Source organism: Rana temporaria, chromosome 1 (assembly GCF_905171775.1).
Source record: "Rana temporaria chromosome 1, aRanTem1.1, whole genome shotgun sequence".
NCBI lineage: Eukaryota > Metazoa > Chordata > Amphibia > Anura > Ranidae > Rana > Rana temporaria.
The window spans coordinates 494,776,783-494,801,420 of NC_053489.1; the positions used below are offsets into that span (position 1 = coordinate 494,776,783).

The 24,638-nt window shown below is 45.9% G+C and overlaps 1 protein-coding gene across 2 annotated transcripts in view; it reads right to left on the minus strand.

Annotated features, from left to right (window-relative positions):
- NUDT6 (nudix hydrolase 6) overlaps positions 1-20,009 on the minus strand; it is a 35,070-nt gene extending 15,061 nt beyond the window's left edge. The window contains exons 1-3 of one of the 2 annotated variants that reach the window (XM_040330508.1): positions 19,731-20,009; positions 16,727-16,930; positions 2,630-2,685 (exon numbers count right to left, since the gene is read on the minus strand). In XM_040330508.1, coding sequence (XP_040186442.1) covers positions 2,630-2,685; positions 16,727-16,930; positions 19,731-19,914 — 444 coding nt within the window. In that variant the 5' untranslated portion in view covers positions 19,915-20,009. Of the gene's footprint in view, positions 1-2,629; positions 2,686-16,726; positions 16,931-19,730 lie in introns of those variants that run through there. The other variant, XM_040330518.1, reaches the window with a different exon arrangement.
- Positions 20,010-24,638: the final 4,629 nt, after the last annotated feature.

Genomic DNA, 24,638 nt, shown 5'->3' on the forward strand with positions numbered 1-24,638 from the left:
CATCTTCTGTGTACTGTGGAAGACCAGATATAGTCAATGCAGGGTGCTGGGTTTAGTAACACGTTAGGAAAGCTAACACATACATTTAAATTGGACCTTGCAGTAATGGGCATGGTTCTCTTACACTGTCCAGACCCCTTTCCTCTTTAAAAATCACCTGCTGTTAGTAGCGGTGAAAGGTACCATACGCCTGTTTTCCCTGAGGTATCTAGGGGAAATTAACATCCTCATCCTTCCAAGGAGATCTGGGGAATACAGAACAGCCAAATTCTCACAGAAAGTTGTTTCTGCAATTGACTGGAGTGTCTTCTTGTGAGAACTCGCCTGCTCTGCATTCCCCAGAAATCTTCCAGGAGGGATGGTGACATCATGCCCAACAATACAAAAGTCAGGAAGTAAGGTACAGTGCATTGCAAAAGTATTCAACCCCATGGCTTTTTACCTATTTTGTTACAATACAGCCTTTAGTTCAATGTTTTTTTTTTATCTGAATTATATGTGATGGATCAGAACACAATAGATGGTGAAGTAAAATTAAAAAAATATATACATAAAACTATTTTTCAGAAAAAAAAAACCTGATAATTGCCATGTGCGTATGTATTCATCTCCTTTGTTATGAAGCCCATAAAAAGCTCTGGTGCAACCAATTGTCTTCAGAAGTCACATAATTAGTGAAATGATGTCCACCTGTGTGCAATCTAAGTGTCACGTGATCTGTCATTACATATACACACCTTTCTGAAAGGCCCCAGAGGCTGCAACACCTAAGCAGGAGGCACCACTAACCAAACACTGCCATGAAGACCAATGAACTCTCCAAACAAGTAAGGGACAATGTTATTGAGAAGTACAAGTCAGGGTTAGGTTATAACAAAAATATCCAAATCTTTGATGATCCCTAAGAGCACCATCAAATCTATCATAACCAAATGGAAAGAACATGGCACAACAGCAAACCTGCCAAGAGACACCAAAACTCACGGACCGGACAAGGAGGGCATTAATCAGAGAGGCAGCACAGAGACCGAAGGTAACCCTGAAGGAGCTGCAGAGTTCCACAGCAGAGACTGGAGTATCTGTACATAGGACGACAATAAGTCATACGCTCCATAGAGTTGGGCTTTATGGCAGAAGAAAGCCAGAAGAAAGCCATTACTTTCAGCAAAAAACAAAATGGCACATTTTGAGTTTGCGAAAGGGCATGTTTGAGATTCCCAAAATGTATGGAGGAAGGTTCTCTGGTCTGATGAGATCAAAATTGAACTTTTTGGCCATCAAAGAAAACACTATGTCTGGCGCAAACCCAACATATCACATCACCCAAAGAACGCCTTCCCCACAGTGAAACATGGTGGTGGCAGCATCATGATGTGGGGATGATTTTCAGCAGTCAGGACTGGGAAACTGGTCAGAGTTGAGGGAAAGATGGATGGTGCTAAATACAGGGATATTCTTGAACAAAACCTGTACCACTCTGTGTGTGATTTGAGGCACACACAGAGTGGTACAGCAGGACAATGACCCAAAACACACTGCTAAAGCAACACTTGAGCGGTTTCAGGGGAAACATGTAAATGTGTTGGAATGGCCTAGTCAAAGCCCAGAGCTCAATCCAATAGAAAATCTGTGGTCAGACTTAAAGATTGCTGTTCACAAGCGCAAACAATCCACCTTGAAGGAGCTGGAGCAGTTTTGCAAGGAGGAATGGGCAAAAATCCCAGTGGTAAGTTGTGGCAAGCTCATTGAGACCTATCCAAAGCGACTTGGAGCTGTGATAGCCGCAAAAGGTGGCTCTACAAAGTATTGACTTTAGGGGGTTGAATAATTATGCACATTGACCTTTTCTGTTATTTTGTCCTATTTGTTGTTTGCTTCACAATAAAAAAAAACATCTTTAAAATTGTGGGCATGTTCTGTAAATAAAATATTGCAAATCCTCAAACAATCCATGTTAATTCCAGGTTGTGAGGCAACAAAACACGAAAAATGCCAAGGGGGTGAATATTTTTGCAAGGCACTATTATTTTTTTTACTAGTACTGGCGGTGATCAGCGATTTTTAGAGGGACTGCGACATTGTGGCGGACAGATCAGACACTTTTTGGGGACCAGTGACATTTATACAGCGATCAGAACTAAAAATAGCCACTGATTATTGTATAAATGTCACTGGCAGGGAAGGGGTTAACACTAGGGGGCGATCAAGAGGTTAAGTGTATCCTAGGGAGGTGTTTCTAACTCTGGGGGGAGTAAACTGACAGAGAGAGATCTCTGTTCCAGATCACTAGGAACAGCAGATCTCTCTCTACTTCCCTGACAGAACAGGGATCTGTCTGTTTACATTGACAGATCCCTGTTCTGGCTCTGTGGGGCAATCACTGGCGCTGACCATACGCATCGGCTCCAGCATCGCACATGCGCCCTATAGCCCTTAAAGCGGCCACTGTACAGCTAAGGCTATTCGTGCAGTGGCGCCAACCAGCCGCCATATAAAGATGGCGGCTGGTCGGCAAGTAGTTAAGATCATTGTTTCTAACCAATGAGAACTATGTGTGGAATGTCCATGCTTTGCTTTTTATGCCCTTAGTATTAGTAAAAGTTGGCCTTTTTGAAAACATTAAGCTTACCTTGTTTTTGTCCTGTACAACAAGCACTTTCCCAGTATCCTCATCTAAAACAGCGCCTGGAAGAGATCACAGTTCACATACTAAAGTCAGGTACAGGTCAAACTTATACAATACTTTGTACAATGAGTATTTTTACAGTACTTTAACATTTTTAAAGCAATACAGGAAATACCAGTTGCGGAACACTGAATGTTCTTTTTTTCCCTCAGAAATCAGCTACAGTTGAAGCTATTTTAATTTATCTTCATTATAAATGCCTGCACATATAAATGGAGAACTTAACAGAACTACACAGATCAAACACATATGTGTAGTGCTACCCCATAGGAGCGTCTGATTTTAACTGGTTCTTCCTCAAACTGTGCACATGCTACCAATTACTGAAGCAACAGTCCTAGGGGTTGTCTTTTTACAATTGCTTGTAGAACTTAATGGGAGAGAGGTTGGGTGGTATCATGGGATACTCTAAAAATTCTGGCTTGTAACAGGAAGACACAATTCACTAGGTGAAACTTATTTGAGCAGTCTTTAAACCAGGAACAAAGGGGAAGGCCAGTACTGGGACCCTGTATGAGCTGTCTCTCTACTGCTGGCACCCCAAAAGTAGAACAGAACTCAGTCACTAGGATCCTGGGCTCAACTCAGTACTCACAATGTCCCAGGGCAGCGACACGCCTTTCAGCCTCCACCAGGCACGCAACACATCTTCCCAGGGATTAACCTCAGCACAATAAATATTCAAGCTGCCTATTTGACTCTCCTGTCCCTCTATGTTCTGGAAGCCTCCTGAATGCAGAAGGAAGCAAACAAACCTGAAGCATATGAGATCTAGAACAACCCAGAAAAATCAATAGCTGCTTCAATGATTAGAGGAGCCAAAAAGAAATAAACCCTTAAGGTTTTTCCCCTTAATGCACCATATTGCAGCAGCCCTCCAGAGCCCCCCCCCCCCTTTACTTACCTGAACCTGATCTTTCCAGCGACGAGAATGAGCCCATAGATTGATAGCAGCAGCAGCCATTGGCTACCACTGCTGTCAATCAAATCCAGTGACACGGGGGCCGTGGCCGAGTCCAATGCTGGGAGGAGCCAGGAGCTCTGCTGGGGGACCCCAGAGGTGGAGCATCGGGGCCACTCTATGCAAAACCCTTGCACAGAGGAGGTAAATGTACAATGTTTGTTTTGTTTTTTAAAAAGAAGAAGAAAAAAAACCTTTACAACCGCTTTAAATTTACCTATTATCTTAGCAACTAACCTAAAAGGGTGCTACGTATAGGTACTGCTTTACCTGCCAAAGGATTTGTATTTCTGTCCATCCAGTACTGAGATTTATAAAGCTCTTCCAAATAGCACAGCCCTGTCTAATCTAATTTTTCCCTGCTGCAGTTTCACTTTCACTCTCAGGACCCTCTGGACAGAGAAATGAGAAGCAGCACAATGATTAACTTATTTCTATGTCAATCATGGACATAGCACGTTGCTCTCTATGGAGCTTTTGGATGGAAACGGACCATCCAATCCGATCCGCCAGATGAATGGGGAATGAATCTCGAATATGTCTGTTTTTAGTGAACCAGATCGGATGGTGATGGGTGTCAGCGGACACAGGTCCACTGACATCTACCGCTCCATAGAGGGCAATGGATGTCTGATCGGGTCTGCCGGAAAAATTGACAGGGGAACCTGATCAGCCCGCCAGTTTGAAAGGGCCCAACTAATCTGTGCTCTGTACCCACTCCACCTCCCAGCACATCTCTGTACCCGAGCATATATCAGCAACTCACTCGTACACTGAAGAGTGAAACTAATACATGCTCAGGTCAGAGGCCCCTCCCCTCTCCACTGTATGTTAAAGCGGGGGTTCACCCCAAAAAAAAAATTCTAACATTACATTGAGCCGAGTTGTGAGAATGACATTAGGCTGTTTTTTTTTATTTCCTTGCCGTACGTACCGTTTTATCTATATTTTCACCGCGGCTTCCAGGTATGTAATCTGCGGGACTGGGCGTTCCTATTCACATGTTAATTGATTGACATGCTTCCGACCGGCGCATACAGCGCGTCACGAGTTGCCGAAAGAAGCCGAACGTCGGTGCGCAGGCGCCGTCTCGCAGTCTGGCTTCTTTCAGCAACTCGTGACGCGCTGTATGCGCCGATCGGAAGCATGTCAATCAATTAACATGTGAATAGGAACGCCCAGTCCTGCAAATTACATACCCGGAAGCCGCTGTGAAAATATAGATAAAACGGTATGTACGGCAAGGAAATAAAAAAAAAACAGCCTAATGTCATTTTCACAACTCGGCTCAATGTAATGTTAGAATTATTTTTTTGGGTGAACCCCCGCTAATGTATACACTCGGGAAGAGAACTGCTAGCCTCAGGAAGATACTGCGGACACCACAGAGCTGCCAATCGTTGCCCCCCGCTGTATACTAAACTAACAGCCAGAGGTGCAGGGGGAGATGCCGGGTCTTGGGCCCGACCGCGCCACCCCTCCAATCCGTGAACAGACAGTCTCTGGGGACTGTCTCTGGAAATTGGGGACGTCTGATCACCCTAGCCTAGAGTTCAAGTTCAATCATAACAAGAATTTCATCTTCGCTTGCTTTTTAAGTTATATTTACTAAGAAATAATTTTTAATATTTTTTTTTAACCCTTGAAATAAAAGTGATTTATGACAAATTCGGTTACCAGTTAGTTTACTATGAGAAAAGAAACATGTAGTAACATGTCTTCCTTAATGGTTTCAACCATAATATCCAAATGTGCTGCCATCTGCTGGTCAAAATCTATACCAACAAAAACAGTTCTGTAATGTTTCTCTCTTATTTTTTTTCAATGAAAAAAATATGATACGTATAAAAATATATAATTCAATCTAATAAAATAATGACTTCTTTTTGTACTTTTTTTTTCAAACTGTATTATTTTAGAACCCACAAAGAATTGTTCCATTAACCATCTCTTTTAAGCAAGCCTTATGAATCAGCTTACAACACTGGCTAAAATAAAGATACAACATTTTTTGGGGTATGGGGTTGTATTTAAATGTCCTGTAGGCACTTCAGTTACACTATTAACATTTAATAAAACATGTAGCTATGCTACTATGCTATGTTTTTATACAGTTAGGTCAGAGCCGGCGCATTGTGTGTATTCCAACTTGACATTTATGGATGGCTCAGAAGACAGTCTACCTGTTGAACAGCTAATATTTTTGTCCTTGCATTTGTTTTCTGCACCTTGCTGCCTTGTTAGCTTAAAGTGGATGTAAACCCAATTCAGAAATTTCTGTCAGGGGAGGTTGCTAAAATAGATTAGCAGGGAGCTGGCCCTGTTACAAAGCACATTTGAGTCTGTGTATCATCAGAGGCTGTTCACTTTACTGGGTGTGTGGAGGGTTTACATCCACTTTAACCACTTATGGACCGAGCCTCTTTTTCAGATATGTTGTTTACAAGTAAAAAAATCTTGCTAGAATATTACTTAGAACCCCCAAACATTATAATTTTTCTTTCTAACACCCTAGAGAATAAAATGGCGATCATTGCAATACTTTATGTCACACCGTATTTGCGCAGCGGTCTTACAAGCACACTAAAAAACAAGACAACAGTGTATAACCCTCACATCTGTATTTTACAAGAAACGCATCTCGTGGGTAATAGGATCCTCGGTCTCCGGAGGGCGTGGGTTGGGCCGCACTATCACTCTACCTATTCCAACTATGCCAGGGGGTTAGCCTCTTGGTCCGCAGGTCCCTTCCTTTTCAGGTCCTGGATGTCTGAACGAATACGCTGGACGAGAGAGGCCAGGCACTTAACGCGGGGAATTTCTGATCATGCAACTCTTCTGCCGGGTACACACGAGAGGATTTATCCGCGGATACGGTCCGATTTTGATCTCCTGGTTGTACTAACCAGGAGATCAGAATCCCCGGTGACGTGTCGCGCCGCGATGATGACGCGGCGACGTGCGCGACGCTGTCATATAAGGATATCCACGCATGCGTCGAATCATTACGATGCATGCGAGGGATGCGTTCGGACGGATCGATCCGGTGAGTCTGTACAGACCACCGGATCGATCCGCTGGAGCCGATTCCAGCGGATAGATTTCTTAGCATGCTAAGAAATTTTTATCCGCTGGAAATCGGCCGGCCCGAAAAAAATCCGCGGAAAAATATCCGCTGGGTTGTACACACCAGCGGATCTATCCGCTGGAACTGATCCGCAGATCAATTCCAGCGGATAGATCCTCTCGTGTGTACGGGGCCTTCACCTCACGGTGGCTCTGGCCAAGTCCCCCGGATTGAAACTTCGGCGTCTGTCCAGGTTCTGGGCTATAGATGAAAGATTACAGGAACCCATGACTGAAGCAGTCTGTAACTACTGGTTGCTGAACAGGCAATCCGCTAGTGATCTGGTGCTTTGGGATGCCCTTAAGGCTCGGGTACGGGGGGAATATATATCCCATATTTCCTCCCTGCAGAGGGAGGCTTCTCGGTCCTTGGAAGACCTGGAGGCTGAGGCTGCACAGTGTGAGTCCGCTTATATCCAGTCCCCTAGTGTCTCTACCCACATACCTTGGGAGAGGGCCCTCCGGGACCTCTCCTTGCTCAATGTGGAGCAAACGCAGAAATCTATGCTGTACTCGAATATGGCAATAAAAATGGGATACTGTTGGCTTGGCTAGCGAGGACCCAGGCGGCCTCTACGCACATTGCGAGCGTACGGGACACTCAGGGTCTTCTGGTGTCTTCCCCGGAGGACATTAGTGCTAGGTTTGTTGAGTTTTTTCGGGGACTGTACTCCTTGAGGGTGTGTTTTTCCCCGTCGGAATTGCAGGACTATCTGAACTGTGTTCCCTTTCCTGCCCTGTCGGAGGAACATAGGGTGCTCTTGGACAAGGCCATTTCCCTAGAGGAGGTTCAGGCTGCAATTGGGGGTCTGCAGAGTGGTAAGACCCTGGGTGCGGATGTCCTCCCTACGGAATTTTATTCCCAGCATGCGGAGCTCCTTGCCCCCGGGTTTACGTCCCTTTTCTCTGGACTATTGGAGACAGTTTCTGTGCCTGAGTCTATGGAGGAGGCTATTATTGTTCTGATCCCCAAGCCTGGTAAAAATCGCCAGGAATGTCCATCTCTTTATTAAATGTGGATGCCAAGATATTGGCGAAGGTGCTGGCCACCCGTCTGTCTTCGGTCATTTCTACCTTGATTCATGTTGACCAGACCGGATTCATCCCGGGCAAGGGCATGGATATAAATATCCGGCGTCTCTTCCTGAATCTGTCTGTCACTCATGATAATGCCGGGTGATTGCCTCCCTAGATGCCGAAAAGGCATTTGACTCGGTGGAGTGGGATTACCTGTGGGGAGTGCTGCAACATTTTGGCTTCGGTCCTAGTTTCTTACGGTGGATCCAATTGCTCTACCGGGCGCCAAGGGCTAGGGTACGTACCAATGACTGGGTCTCCGAGTCTTTCTCCCTATATAGGGGCACTCGGCAGGGGTGCCCTCTGTCCCCCGGTCTGTTTGCTCTGGCTTTGGAGCCTCTGGCGATTTTGGTCAGGGAGTCTCTGGGGGTCCGGGGGATGCAGATTGGTGGCCTGGAGTTGAAAATCTCCCTTTATGCGGATGACGCTCTTCTCTATCTGAATGATGCTGGCCCTTCCCTGTCCGCTGCCCTTGAATTATTTGACACCTTTGGATCCTTCTCCGGGGTCCATATAAATTGGTCCAAGTCGATCCTTTTTCCCCTGGACGCTCGACCTCCGGACGGATTGACCCCTGCTTCATTGAAATGGGTTTCGAAGTTCAAGTATCTCGGGGTGATGGTTGCTAGGGCTCCTTCCCAATACCTCTCCCTTAACATACTTCCATTGCTTCAGCTGTTGAAGGAGCAGTGTCGGTCCTGGTCTGGTCTCCCACTAAATTTGATTGGCCGCATTAACATCATAAAGATGATTTTATTGCCTAAATTTAATTACCTCTTTCGGAACAGTCCAGTCTGGATGCCGGCATCTTTTTTTTGAGAGGTGGACAGTTGTATTCTCTCATTTCATTGGAATGGGACCGTCCCCCGATTGGCGAAGTCCACATTGCAGTTACCAACTCACCTAGGGGGTCTTGCCCTCTCAAATTTCAGGGTTTACTTCTGGGCAGCTATGTTAGTTACGGTTTACTGGTGGTTTGAGGCCAGCCAATCCAACGCCGCGGTATGTGTGGAGGCGGCTCGGTTGGGCTCCCTGCAGGAACTTCAGAACCTGGTATATAGAGGGCTGAGAGCCTATGAGGACCTCCCGGTCTCAACGATGTCGACGATTAGAGTGTGGATTGTGGCCAGACGCAGATTCCGTCGGACAGAGCGCTGGTCCCTGGTCCAGCCTCTCTGGGGGAATCCTAATTTGCCTAATTTTAGATCTCTACCAGACCCTCAGGTCTGAGCGAGGTTTGGTATCAAGACACTGAGGGACATTATACCGGCCGGTACACTGTTGTCACTCCCCCAGCTGACTGAGAAATATAACTTACCCGGCTGGATGTATTTCCGCTATGCCCAGCTTCACCATGCAGTTAGGGCTCAATTCCCTGTCCCCCCATGTGTCCAGCTTGACCCGGTTGAGGACCTACTGTCTGGTGCGGACCTGCAGAAGCCTCTCACTGCTTTATATGGCACGCTGCTCCCTATTGACTCTACTAAATTAGATAGACTGGGGGAGTCGTGGAAGACGGAAGTGCCGGACCTGGATAGGGAGGACTGGGAGGATTGCCTGGAGTGGGGCCTGAAGTTCCTTCATAGGGTCTACTTTACTCCGGCACGAATGTCTAGAATTTACCCTGATAGGGACCCATGCTGCCCAAGGTGTAGGACGCAGCGGGGTACCTATATTCACATGTTTTGGTCCTACCCGGCTCTGGTGCCCTTCTGGTCAAGAGTGTTTGTGCAGTGAAATGTCCACATGGAGCTTTCTGTCCCCATGTCTCCTGAACTGGCCCTGCTTGGTGTTATTGATGATGAGCAGCGGTCCCATCATAGTAAGCGGTTAATCTTTTACCTTCTCTTCTATGCCAAGAAAGACATTTTATGCAACTGGACCTCCTCTGTCCCTCCTGTGGTGTCTACTTGGGAAAGTAAAATTAATGCTGCCCTTCCACTCTACAAATTGACATACATTAACCGTGGTTGCCCCTGGAAATTCGACAAGGTGTGGTCACCTTGGACAGCAGTTTGAACTTGCTGGTGGCTGACTGGGCTCCTGCCCCCCCTCCCTCTCCCTCTTTCTCCTCCTCATTCGCCCATCTTTTCCCTCCCCCTTATCTCTTCCTTCTTTCCTCCTCTGTTCTTTTCTTTTTCCCTCTCTCATCTCTCTCCCTCTCCCCCTCCCTCCCCCGTCCCTCTTTGTGGCCCTCGACCTCAGTTTGAATAGGATCCTCTGTTGAACCTGGGACTGTACTCCGAGTGGGTGTAGACTGTATACTGTTTTTTGTACCATGCTACTGTAATGTATCTCTCTGCTAAACTGGCTGTATTAAGTGATTTATTTTTTCTGTACTGTATATGTTCCTTCAATAAAGCACTCCTGATTGTTAAAAAAAAATAAAAAAAATAAGACAACAGTAAAGTTAGCCCAATTTTTTTTTATATTGTGAAAGATAAATTGATACCCAACATGTCACGCTTCAAAAATGAAATGGCAAAAAACTTTTAGCCTTAAAAATCCCTATAGGTTAAAAATAGTTAAACAAATTCTACAGGTTGCATGTTTTGAGTTACAGAGGATGTCTAGGGCTGGAATTATTGCTCTCTCTCTCTCTACTGATCGCGACGATACCTCACATGTGTGATTTAAAAACCGTTTTCATATGCGGATGCTGCTCACGTATGCATTCGCTTCTACACGTGAGCTCGGCGGGACAGGGCGAGTTTACATTTTTTTATTTTATTTATTTTACCTTTAATTGTTCTTTTTTACACTGTTCTTTTATTCCTATTACAAGGGATGTAAACCAGGGCTTGACAAATTTGCTTGAAATCTAGGCGCCAGCTAAAAAAGTTAGGAGCCAGGAACGCACCCCATCCCGCCGGGCTCGAACACATACGTGAGTAGCGCCCGCATATGAAAGCGGTGTTCAAACCACACATGTGAGGTATCGCCGTGATTGGTAGAGCGAGAGCAATAATTCTAGCCCTAAACCTCCTCTGTAACTCAAAACATGCAATCTGTATGGCAAACGTTGCATATAGAAATTTTAAAGGGTAAAAGTTTGTCGCCATTCCACGAGCGGACGCATAAAATAAATTGGGCTAACTTTACTGTTGTGTTGTGCATCCCCACGTGATCGCGAGGGGGGTGCGCACAGAGACAGGGTACCCCAGCTGTACTGCCTCAGGCGCCAGGTTGCTAATTCTAGTCGCAGTTGCGACCTGGCACCCGGGGTTTGTTGAGCCCTGATGTAAACATATTAAAATATGTAATAGTAATAGAAAAAAGCATGACAGGCCCACTTTAATATGAGATCTGGGGATAAAAGACCTCAGATCTCATATTTGAACTAAAATGACATACAAAATAAAAATTTTGTCATTTGAAAAAATGACAAAAAAAAAAATGGCCCTTTAAAAACTATAGGCGGAAGTGACGTTTTGACGTCGCTTCCACCCTGCTATTATATGGAGATGGGTGGGGGCCATCTTCACCTCACTCGTATCCATACCCAGCCAGGAAGAAGACCCTTTCGCCTCCGCTGCTACCTACGCCCCCCGGTAAGCGGCAAAGGGCGACAGAAGAGGCCACTGATAACTGTGATCTTGCAGCGAATCCGCCGCAGAGACCACCATTATCGGAAACCGGACCGCCACTTACAGACGAGGATATCTGGGTTATGGCAGCTAGCTGCTGCCATAACAGAGATATCCCTTTTCAAAGTGCCGACGTATATAGTCGTGCGGCGGTCCATAAGTGGTTAATCCTGATTGCTACTATCCCTTCACCTCATAGTGCTGAATCAACCTGCCAAAATGCAGGTTGTGATTGCAGGAAAGAAGATTGCACCATCTATGGCCTGCCTAAGACCCCTTTCACACTGGGGCAGTTTGCAGGCGCTATTGCGCTAAAAATAGCGCCTGCAAACCAACCTGAAACAGCGGCTGCTGTTTCTCCAGTGTGAAAGCCCAGAGGGCTTTCACACTGAAGCAGTGCGCTAGCAGGATCGCGCCAAAAGTCCTGCTAGCTGCAACTTTGGAACAGTGAAGGAGCGGTGTGTTTACCGCTCCTCCACCGCTCCTGTCCATTGAAAGCAATGGGAAACTGCGGCTATACCAGCGGCAGTATTAACCCCTTTTCGGCCACTAGCGGGGGGGGGGGGGGGGGAACCGCACCGCCAGCGACTGAATACAGCAGGTAAATCGCCGCTAAAAATAGCTGTGCTTTACCGCCACCGCACCTCCCGTCCCAGTGTGAAAGGGGCCTAAGTGTTACTACAGTCTGCTTTATGTTTTTAGGAACAGGGTGACAGAATCTGAAGACTGATTTATCACATTTTGATTCTCCCGAATATCTACATGTGGATCTGCAGAGAATCAGAGTTCAGGAAAACAGATTCTTATGTTTCAGGGATGAATGGTTCTTTGCAGATGGAACATTTCTGCATGCATAGCTCTGGCTTTCAAATTGGTTTGCTCATTACTGGCAGTTAGAGCAGGCTTTTCATTTGTTTTTGGCGACAACGTACTGTTCTCACTCTGTCTACTGCATCCTTATAAACACACACACAGCATCATATGGGATGGGTGCACAGCATAGAATTAAAGCTGAAGTTTAGGTATGATCATTTTTACATTACACAGTTTACTGGTATACCATCTGATGCTTGGAAATGCTTTTAAGCCCATCTTTAGGCAAAAATTAAAATGATATAATGTATAGCCAATTGTTGTACTGTACATTGGTGCCTTGTACTAAACCATAATTCCAACCCATACAGTCATATGCAAAACAATGAGTAAGTGCAGCGCAAAGATAGAAATAAAATGAAATGAAATAAAATAAATGTCCATTCATCAAGTAAGGAGTCTTCAAAAAAAACACCCAAAATAGTGAGAAGACAAAATCCCTTGTGAGAAAGGATGAATGTGAATCCTCTGATAAGCGTGAAATAGAATCCTCCACCACAAACACAAATGTGCTTACCAGAAAGGGTGGACCTCTCTGTTAGGAAAAGGTCATACATGCATGTATCCACCAAGGGATGATGAGAGTGACCAGTGCAGCTGGAGTGTCTCCGATGGAGTAAACAGGATATCCAGGGCTGACCTCCGGTGTCAGTGATCTCCGCCGACTTTCTGCCTTCTCCTCGGATGCTTGATCTTTGGCACAACAAAGGCCTCTTCACATGTGACACATTTCACAGCATTGGCATAGTGGTCACTCAATGGAACCACATTGCACAGTGTGGGGGTGCAGGTTTACACAAGATCTTGTTACGCATGTCTTTTGACTGTTATATTCTCCCTTCTCATAGCTCAGTGTCTAGCCTGCTTAGTGCATCCATCTATAGCAGGGGTCTCCGAACTTTTCCAACAAAGGGCCAGTTTATTGTCCTTCAGACTTTAGGAGGACCGAATTGTGGCCAGCGGGGGTAAAAAATGTCCCGGCCCAGCATTGGTGAGAGTAAATATGGCCTCAGAGTTTGCAGTCAGTAGGATAAGGAGTAGTGCCCCTATTAGTAGGAGTAATTGTGTCCCATGATTGGTATCAGTGAAAGAAATTGTGCCTCCTTGTTTGCGTCAGTGGGAAGAATAGTGCCTCATATCAGTGGGAGGAATAAAGCCCCAAGGGCCGGATAAAGGCTAGCAAAGGGCCACATCTGGCCCTCGGGCCGCAGTTTGGAGACCCCTGATCTATAGTATTCATACAGCCATATCTCTACTTGCCCCTGTGTTCTCTGGGCTCTTTTGTCGATGTAAAAACCTCAGTTTGATGGGACTGATTATCATAATACCAATGTCCTTAACCAGCCTAATGTGTTTATGATCAGACATATTGGGTAATGGGGTCACCGTAAAACCAATCTCTAGCATGCTTGCAGGATACCCACATAAATAAGAACAGTCACTGGCAATGGTGTCATCTGTTTACACTGTTCTGTGCAAATGTGATTATCCTAACCACGACATTACCTGCCTGGAGTTTGCATGTTCTTCCTGTGCCTGCGCGGATTTCCCACGGCTACTCTGGTTTCCTCCCACACTCCAAAGACATGCTGGTAGGATAATTGGCTCCCGTCTAAATTGGCCCTAGTAGGTGTATGAATAAATGTGAGTCAGGAATCTTGGAAGGAATGCTCCTTGAGGGCAGGGACTGATGTGAATGTAATATATATATATATATATATGTAAATGCGCTATATAAGTACCTGTAATAAATAAAATAACTCAAATATAGCACCGTAAATGTACGCAGTGCTTTACATTGTGCACTCACAGCAGTCCCTGACCTCAAGTAGCTTACAATCCAAGGTACCTAAAGCCTAGTACACACAGGCCAACAGGCTGGGCAAGGAGAGCATTAATCAGAGAAGCAGCCAAGAGGCCCATGGTAACTCTGGAGAAGCTGCAGAGATCCACAGCTCAGGTGGGAGAATCTGTCCACAGGACAAATATTAGTTGTGCACTCCACAAATCTGGCCTTTATGGAAGAGTGGCAAGAAGAAAGCCATTGTTGAAAAAAAGCCATAAGAAGTCGAGTTTACAGTTTATGAGAAACCATGTGGGGGACACAGCAATGTGGAAGAAGGTGCTCTGGTCAGATGAGACCAAAATTGAACTTTTTGGCCTAAAAGCAAAAGCTATGTGTGGCGGAAAACTAACACTGCTCATCACCCTGAACACACCATCCCCACTGTGAAACATGGTGGTGGCAGCATCATGTTGTGGGAATGCTTTTCTTCAGCAGGGACAGGGTACTTGTCAGTGTTGATGGGAAGATGGATGAAGCCAAATACAGGGCAATCTTAGAAGAAAACCTGTTAGAGTCTGCAAAAGACTTGAGACTGGGGCTGAGATTCACCTTCCAGCAGGACAACGACCCTAAACATACAGCCAGAGCTACAATGGAATAGTTTAGATTAAAGCATATTCATGTGTTAGAATGGCCCAGTCAAAGTCCAGACCTAAATCCAATTGAGTATCTGTGGCAAGACTTGAAAATTGCTGTTTACAGACACACTTCATCTAATCTGACAGAGCTAGAGCTGTTTTGCAAAAAAGAATGGGCAAACATGGCACTCTCTAGAACAGGGTGTCAAACTGAATTTCATTGTGGGCCAAATCAACATTATGATTGCCCTTAAAAGGGCCGGTTGTATCTGTAAGATTAGATGTCCAGGGCATTCCCTTCCCTTTTACATTAGATGTCAAGAGCGACCCCACCATCAGAATTTGAGTCCCCTACTCTCCCTTACATCACAGTGCACCCCCTTTCCTTATGCTGCTGCTGGGAAGAAGCTGGATGCATTGCTTGAAAGCAGAAAGTAAGGGTCTGGAGTAAGACCAGAGGAGGTCTTGAGCACTCCTGCAGCTGCAGAAGAGGTGCAAAAGCCACATGAAATGGCCTGGAGAGCCGGATTCGGCCCGCGGGCCTTGTGTTTGACACCTGTACTCTGTGCAAAGCTGGTAGAGACATACCCAAAAAGACTTCCAGCTGTAATTGCAGCAAAAGGTGGATCTACAAAGTATTGAAACCCATTTATTATTTTCCTTCCACTTCACAATTATGTGCCACTTTGTGTTAACCTATCGCAATAAATCCCAATAAAATACATTTACTTTTTTGACAAAATTTGGAAAATTTCAAGGGGTATGAATACTTTTTCAAGGCACTGTAAGTACCTGTAGTAAATAAATTAATAAATAAACACAGCCTCAGGGCTCATTCACAGCAGCTGCCCAGCCTAATACACAGACAAGGAAATTTGCCTTGGGTTCTAAGGATTCAGGGCCAGATTCACAAAAGAGATACGATGGTGTATCTCCTGATACGCCGTCGTATCTCTGTGATCCGCCCATCCTAACTATGCGGCTGATTCATAGAATCAGTTACGCATAGATAGCCCTAAGATCCGACAGGTGTAATTGACTTACCGTCGGATCTTAGGATGCAATTCTAGGTCGGCCGCTAGGTGGCGATTCCATTGCGGTCGGCGTAGAATATGCAAATGACTACTTACGGCGATCCACGAAGATACGAGCGTTCGTCGCAATCTCTTACGTCGTCGCTAGTCGGTTTTTCCCGTCGCAAACTTAGGCCTGCTTTTTCATGGCTTATCTTTAGAACAGCCATGTTAAAGTATGGCCGTCGTTCCCGCGTCGAATTTCAATTTTTTTTTTTTTTTGCGTAAGACGTCCGGGAATACGAAACGACGTAACGCACATCGCCATTCAAAAAAAAACGTCGGGGCACCGTAATTTCGCGCAAAGCACGTCGGGAAATTTCCTAACGGAGCATGCGCAGAACGTTCGGCGCGGGAACGCGCCTAATTTAAATGGTGCCCGCCCCATTTGAATTAGGCGGGCTTGCGTCGGGCGGATTTACGTTACACCGCTGCAAGTTTACAGGTAAGAGCTTTGTGAATCAGGCACTTACGCTGTAAACCTGCGGCGGTGTAACGTAAATGGGATACGTTACACCGCCGCTGCGCAACGTAAATGTACCTGAATCTGGCCCTCAGTTCACACCAATACACGCTGAAAAAAGTAGAACATGCTCTACTTTTTCTTTAACCACAGCGTGTTGCAACACTCTACACTATTTTTCTTTATTTGATTGGCGCAGTAGAGTATTGCATATATTTAATGTATTAAGATAAATGAAATGTCATTTTGTGATATTTCAGTAAAGTTGCAAAACTTCTAAAAGTTACAATAAGCTGCAAAGAAAATGTAAACACTGCAATGCGTCATTACAGCATATCAGCGCTGCTTCCTTCACAGTACTACACTACTGCTGGTGTGAACAAGCCCTCGTGTGCTCAATACCTCCCCATTTGCTAAACAACCTGGAAATCCTTTTATAACAAAACACTGACTAACCTGCAACACCCACTTGGTGCGTGGCATACCCAGGGAGCCGGTTTGGACCTTCTTTTAACCAAATAGTCAATGTAGATGTGTCGTTTTCTGCATGATGGAACTGAAACCCTTCCAAGGCAGCGTAGGTTATCAGTCCACTTAAAGTGATTGGAATGTGCAGCCATACTGCAATCCTGCCTTCTTCCTTCCATCTCTGAACAGCATCTACAGTGAATACAAGACACAGGGAATTAAATGACCGCTATGTTTTCCAACTTACTCAGGCCTGACTAGCACCTTTTTCTGGAGACCACTATCAAGTGCTGCGGATGTGGCCCTTCTCTCCAGGGCCAATATAAAGTGTCCGAGTTATACAGGCAGTGACACGGACACCCAAAAAAGGATTCTGCCTGATATATACAGAAGAGTAGAGTATTGGGACTGAAGCAGCACACAATTGCAGTCACACTTGCTTTGATCCCTGAAAAGCGATCTGCATTTGGAATGCTCTTCAGATCATTCGACAGGCAGTAAGGAGGCATTGTTTTGCCTATTTTAACCCCTTGAACACTGCATGCCACAACCCTGTGCATTGCACGCAGTAGCAGGGCACTTGCAGAGCTGCCCCATTCAGTTGAATTAGTTGCAAAAGCGACATACAGCATCACAGCTGCAGTATGTGTACATCTCCGACCGCTGCCTCTGCAGCCAATGGAAGAGTAGTTGAGGAGTGGTAAAAACGCAGCTCAACAGTGCGGCTTTACTGCTAGTGTGAATAAACCTTTCAGTGAGTAAAATAGAATTTAGTTTTTTTAATCCTTAGAAGAGGGTTCTTGTTTTGCGCAGAGTTGGGCTTTAACCTTGTGGCAGAGAACCAGGAATGTGCAAACTGTGTGTGTTCCTAATTCTCAGACCTGAGGCTAGGTTCACACTGCTGCACGATTTTCACGGCCGCGATTTCAGTCTATAGAGCTGAATTCGCATCTCACACGGTTTAAACTCGCACAGGACCCTTTTTTCCCGCAGCTTAGATTCGCACCGCACTGATGTGAACGGCACTAATGGAAAACAATGTTATTTTAATGACTTGCGAATTTGAGCGATCGCAACGGCTCAAATTCGCAAAAGAATTTGCAGCAGTGTGAACCTAGCCTTAGTCACAGTTATCATTAATTTAGCTGGTGCCGCTAAACTTGGTGTGGATGTCAAAGCTTCAATAAACTCTGGCCACAAAAGGGTTAGTAATGGCATTGCATGATACTAAGGAAACTGCACCACCATTATGTTTACTGGCTGGCCTAACACCATCCATAACATTTTGTCTGACAGATAAACAAAGAGATAAAACCCCTGTCAGATTTTATCTTCAGTCTATAAGATCCATAAAATAAAGAAGAGTTAGAACCTCTCCCCTTATTTCCTGTCCTAGAGACCGCCTCTCCCCTTATTTCCTGTCCTAGAGACCGCCTCTCCCCTTATTTCCTGTCCTAGAGACCGCCTCTCCCCTTATTTCCTGTCCTAGAGACCGCCTCTCCCCTTATTTCCTGTCCTGACCACCGCTCCCCTTATTTCCTGTCCTAGAGACCGCCTCTCCCCTTATTTCCTGTCCTAGAGACCACCTCTCCCTTTATTTCCTGTCCTAGAGACCACCTCTCCCTTTATTTCCTGTCCTAGAGACAACCTCTCCCTTTATTTCCTGTCCTGACCACCTCTCCCCTTATTTCCTGTCCTAGAGACCACCGCTCCCCTTATTTCCTGTCCTAGAGACCGCCTCTCCCCTTATTTCCTGTCCTGACCACCTCTCCCCTTATTTCCTGTCCTAGAGACCACGCTCCCCTTATTTCCTGTCCTAGAGACCACCTCTCCCCTTATTTCCTGTCCTAGAGACCACCTCTCCCCTTATTTCCTGTCCTAGAGACCACCTCTGCCCTTATTTCCTGTCCTGATGTTCACTTCTCCCCTTATTTTCTGTCAGAGTGACCACCGCTCTGCTTATTTCCTGTCCTGATGTTCACTGCTCCCCTTATTTTCTGTCAGAGTGACCACCGCTCTGCTTATTTCCTGTCCTGATGACCACTGCTCCCTTTATTTCCTGTCCACGTGACCACCGCTCTTCTTTTTTCCTGCCCTGATGACCACCGTCCCCTTTTTTTTATTTCCTAGTGATCACCACTCCATTTATTTCCTGTCCTAGTGTCAATTGCTGCCCTTATTTTCTGTCCTAGTTACCACCGCTCCCCTTATTTCCTGTCCTGGTGACCACCGCTCCCCTTATTTTCTGTCCTAGTTACCACCGCTCCCCTTATTTCCTGTCTTAGTGACCTGGTAACCATTGCTCCCCATATTTCCTGTCCTGGTGACCACCGCTCCCCTTATTTTCTGTCCTGGTGACCACCGTTCCCCTAATTTCGTGACCTGGCGACCACAGCTCCCTTTATTTCTTGTCCTGGTGACCATTGCTCCCCTTATTTCCTGTCCTGGTGACCATTGCTCCCCTTATTTCCTGTCCTGGTGACCATTGCTCCCCTTTTTTCCTGTCTATTCCCCTTATTTCCTGTCCTGGTGACCACCGCGCACCTTATACCCTGTCCTGGCGACCACCGCTCCCCTTATTTCCTGTCCTGGAGACCACCGCTCCCCCTATTTCCTGTCTATTCCCCTTATCTCCTGTCCTGGTGACCACCGCGCCCCTTATCTCCCGTTCTGTCAGAGGGACAGGTATTGACTTGACAAAACAATGTGCTCTTCCCAAGCCAATCCCCCCCAAAAATGTAATTTTATATATATATATATATATAAATAATAGGTTTTGGCTGGAGTTGGGTTTTTCTATTACAGAAACATGCATGTCTAAACTAAAAATTCCAACGGCTGATTTCTGTGACAGTACAGCTGAGCTCAGGCTCAGACCAGTGCCCTAGGAGAAGAAGCTGCCCATTCTCCTGAGAGGAAATAAAGCACAACACATGGCACTGGATGATTTTAATGGCTTCATTACACAGAGCCCCTCCCACAAGACACTTGCCCCGTAGCCAGCTCCTGAACGAAGCCTCGTCTCGCTGCTGTGTGGGGAGCAGCCGGACACTGACACCCCCGAATCTGTCCACCGTTCCCCGCGGCCAGGGCTCAGTGCTGACAGCACGAGCGGGCACTCTACTGGCGTACCGACACACGGTACCGAGAACCCACAGCGCTCCGCACCGCAGCATGCTAACCTCCTTACACAACTATAGTGACCTCACAAGTCATGTGACCTCCCTCTGGAAGTAGAATTGTACAACCCGGGGATCCTAGTCATGTGACCGGAACGCAACTTAGTGTGTTACATGACCTCCCACTGCAATAAGAACCGGAAGTAATCAGGAGGCAGGTTCTGAATGGCTGAATTCTTAAAGTCCCAGCTCCTTTAGTTGGAACCCAGTCCTTCTGCCCCTCTTTCCTCCTCGTGAATTACATTTTTGAAGCTCTTTTACATACCTCCCAACTTTCTGAGATGGGAAAGAGGGACACTTGGTAGTATGGAAAATGAGATACTCCATTTCATGCACCTGTTATTTGGAGAATTTAAGTAGGAGTAAACTCCCATCTCTGACTTTTACTTATTGGTAAGGATGAGCTCCGGCGTGTTCGCATAGAACACGTGCGGAGCCCGCCAGGAAGTCGGCACCCGCGCTAATCACAGCCAGGCAGACATTTCCCGATGCTCGGCTGCAGGGATCGGGAAATGTCTGCCTGGCTGTGATTAGCGCAGCGCGGGTGCCGACTTCCTGGCGGGCTCCGCACGTGTTCTATGCGAACACGCCGGAGCTCATCCTTACTTATTGATAACCCTATTGGTACTGTAAATATCTCCTAAACCTGTGCCGTTTAGGAGATATATACTGTACATGCACCAGATGACAGCAGTGCCTGCGCTCTGCAGGAAACGGCGACCAGGGCCATTTCTTCAGTGTCCTGTGCCATAAACAGCGCCTCCAGCACGCATTCGCGGGAGTGACGTTATTGCTGCTACGGTAACTGACACAGCCAGAGTCCACAAACCTGGAAGAAAGACAGATGAAGATGGAAGCCCTGTCAGCGGTGACAGCTTGCCGCTGGAAGGGCTTCATTCTAAGGTAAGTTTCACATGTGCTAGAATAGGATTCATACTAGCACATTATAACTTTGCCTTGCAGGTATAAAAAAAAAAAGAAATCACTGGCGGTTTACTACCGCTTTAAAGTGCTTGCTTAGTCTGTGTTCTTTACCTTAAAGCATTTGTTAACCCCAAATAAATTCCTTTAAAGAATGTTACACAGCACAGGGCTTGTGCTGTGTCATTTGAACCCCCGTGTCCTCTAAAATATCTGGCTGATCCTGCCTGGCTATACCCTCCCCTCTGCAAACTGACCATGATAATCATGGCTGCTGTGCCCTGACACCGTGGTCAGTATGCGTGATTCTGCCATCTGCAGCCTGCTTCTGTCTCCTGTGTCCTCCTCCTTCCTCCTCCCCTCTCTGCTCGTACCAGTGCCCCCCCCCCCCCCCCGCTGCTCTCATCACTTCTATTAAATACTACCATCCATTCTGTACCATTAAAATAATTGTCCCTGTGTTATGTACAAAATCTGCCCTATTGTACCTATATGAGCGCGGCTCCAGGCGCTCAGCTGATTGTCGGCTCTCTCCTCTCTCCCCCTCCTCCCCAGCTTACGTCAGCTTGAGGCCCCCGCCCACTGCAGCCATGAGCTGGAGAGAAAAGAGAGGAATCAGCTGAGCGCCTGGAGCGGAGCTTATATCGGTACAATCGGGCACATTTTTTACAGACCACAGGGACAATTATTGTAATGGGACAGAGCGGATGGGAGTATTTAATAGAAGTGGGTTAACAACCACTTTAAAGTGTTACTAAACCCACAACAGTAAAATCAGTCTGTATATGCAGTAAAGCATGCTTGTTATACTCACTGTGGAACCCAAGAGCTTCAGTTATGGATGGACACAAGAGTGATTAGTACCGATCACTCGCTGCGTCCATTCAGAAATAGAAGGGGCCAGTCACTAGCATATTTATCGGTCTTTTCCCCCCACGCCATCCTAAAAGCATCCCCTGTAGCAGCCGGTGGGAGAAGGGGGGGGCAAGGGGAGTGCAAAGGGGCCTGGGGGCAAAAGGAAACAAATAACCTGGATAGGAGGGGCAGCATATACAGGAACCGATACCCTCCATTTGCAGGTGGGAGGGAGAGGAGGCTGTAGGTGTAGAACCAAAAATGACAGGGGAGTTGCATGGGCCCCCTTGGGCAAAGGAATGGATAGCAATTGCGACCCTTATAGTTTGCCTCTGACCCATGCAGCAGCAGCACAGTGTTGCCTGGGTTGGGGGCATGGCCACAAAACTAGCTACAGGGGATATTGGCATGGATATTCGTGTGCGGCGTGTGACCCTCTGTACCACCTAGTAACAATCCATAGCTCCCAACTGTCGAGGGACTGTCCCTGATTTGTAGAAATGTCCCTCTGTCCCTCTTTCCTCCTCATTTGTCCCTCATTTAGGTCTGATCTATATAGTTGTATATACAGTTGCAAAAAGTATGTGAACCCTTTTGTAATGATATGGATTTCTGCACAAATTGGTCATAAAATGTGATCTGATCTTCATCTAAGTCACAACAATAGACAATCACAGTCTGCTTAAACTAATAACACACAAAGAATTAAATGTTACCATGTTTTTATTGAACACACCATGTAAACATTCACACTGCAGGTGGAAATAGTATGTGAACCCTTGGATTTAATAACTGGTTGAACCTCCTTTTGCAGCAATAACTTCAACCAAACGTTTCCTGTAGTTGCAGATCAGACGTGCACAACGGTCAGGAGTAATTCTTGACCATTCCACTTTACAGAACTGTTTCAGTTCAGCAATATTCTTGAGATGTCTGGCGTGAATCGCTTTCTTGAGGTCATGCCACAGCATCTCAATCGGGTTGAGGTTAGGACTCTGACTGGGCCACTCCAGAAGTCGTATTTTCTTCTGTTTAAGCCATTCTGTTGTTGATTTACTTCTATGCTTTGGGTCGTTGTCCTGTTGCAACACCCATCTTCTGTTGAGCTTCAGCTGGTGGACAGATGGCCTTAAGTTCTCCTTCAAAATGTCTTGATAAACTTGGGAATTCATTGTTCCTTTGATGATAGCAATCCGTCCAGGCCCTGACGCAGCAAAGCAGCCCCAAACCATGACGCCCCCACCACCATACTTCACAGTTGGGATGAAGTTTTGATGTTGGTGTGCTGTGTCTCTTTTTCTCCACACATAGTGTTGTGTGTTTCTTCCAAACAACTCAACTTTGGTTTCATCTGTCCACAGAATATTTTGCCAGTACTGCTGTGGAACAACCAGGTGCTCTTGTGCAAACTGTAAACGTGCAGCAATGTTTTTTTGGACAGCAGTGGCTTCTTCTGTGGTATCCTCCAATGAAATCCATTCTTGTTTAGTGTTTTACGTATCGTAGATTCGCTAACACGGATGTTAGCATATGCCAGAGACTTTTGTAAGTCTTTAGCTGACACTCTAGGATTCTTCTTCACCTCATTGAGCAGTCTGCGCTGTGCTCTTGCAGTCATCTTTACAGGATGGCCACTCCTAGGAAGAGTAGCAGCAGTGCTGAACTTTCTCCATTTAGGCCCCTTTAACACTGGGGCAGTATGTGCGGTGGCGGTATAACGCCGCTATTTTTAGCAGCACTATACAGTCGGAATTGCCGCGGTATTAACCCACGCTAGCGGGCAAAAAAGGGTTAATACCGCCGGCAATGCGCCTCTGCAGATATTACCGCAGTGTCCCATTGTTTTCAATGGGAAGAAGCGGAAAACACACCGCTCCTCTCACCGCTCCAAAGATGCTGCTCCAAAGATGCTTTTCCTCATGCCAGCGCATCGCCTCAGTGTGAAAGCCCCCGGGCTTTCACATTGAGAATGCTGGGGCAGGAGTATTACAGGCGTTATTTATGCGCTTTTTTTAGCGCTATAACGCCTGAAATAAGCCTCAGTGTGAAAGGAACCTTATAGACAATTTTTCTTACCGTGGACTGATGAACAGCAAGGCTTTTGGAGATACTTTTATAACCCTTTCCAGCTTTATGCAAGTCAACAATTCTTAATCGTAGGTCTTCTGAGAGCTCTTTTGTGTGAGGCATCATTCACATCAGGCAATGCTTCTTGTGAAAAGCAAACCCAGAACTGGTGTGTGTTTTTTATAGGGCAGCTATAACCAACACCTCCAATCTCATCTCATTGATTGGACTCCAGTTGGCTGACACCTCACTCCAATTAGCTCTTGGAGATGTCATTAGTCTAGGGGTTCACATACTTTTTCCACTTGCACTGTGAATGCTTACATGGTGTGTTCAATTAAAAACATGGTAAAATGTAATTCTTTGTGTGTTATTAGTTTAAGCAGACTGTGATTGTCTATTGTTGTGACTTGGATGAAGATCATGTCACATTTTATGACCAATTTGTGCAGAAATCCATATCACTCCTACTTTTTATTGCAACTTTAAAATGCACTTTTTATCTATCAACGTTTCCCAGTTTCCCAGTGCTAAACCTTTCATCCAGTTTCTAAATTGCTGCATTTGTAACTTTTTTAAAAGCCAATATAAAGGAATAGTAGTGGTAAAAAAAAAGCCCTTGTAGATTTAATTAATTTTTTTTGGTCAATTCTCCTTTAAGGGGGTGTGGCAGGGGCGTGTCCTATGCCTACATACATTTGCTAGTAGGTGTCCCTCATTCCCATTTCAAAATGTTGGGAGGTATGACTATCCCAGGGATGTTAACTGACCATGCCAGCACTGATCTGCTTGGTGTAGTCAGTTGGAAAGCAAGAGCAGTGGGCAGGATCACTTGCTATTTAGCAATAAGAAATGAAATCAAAACTATAACCACTTGC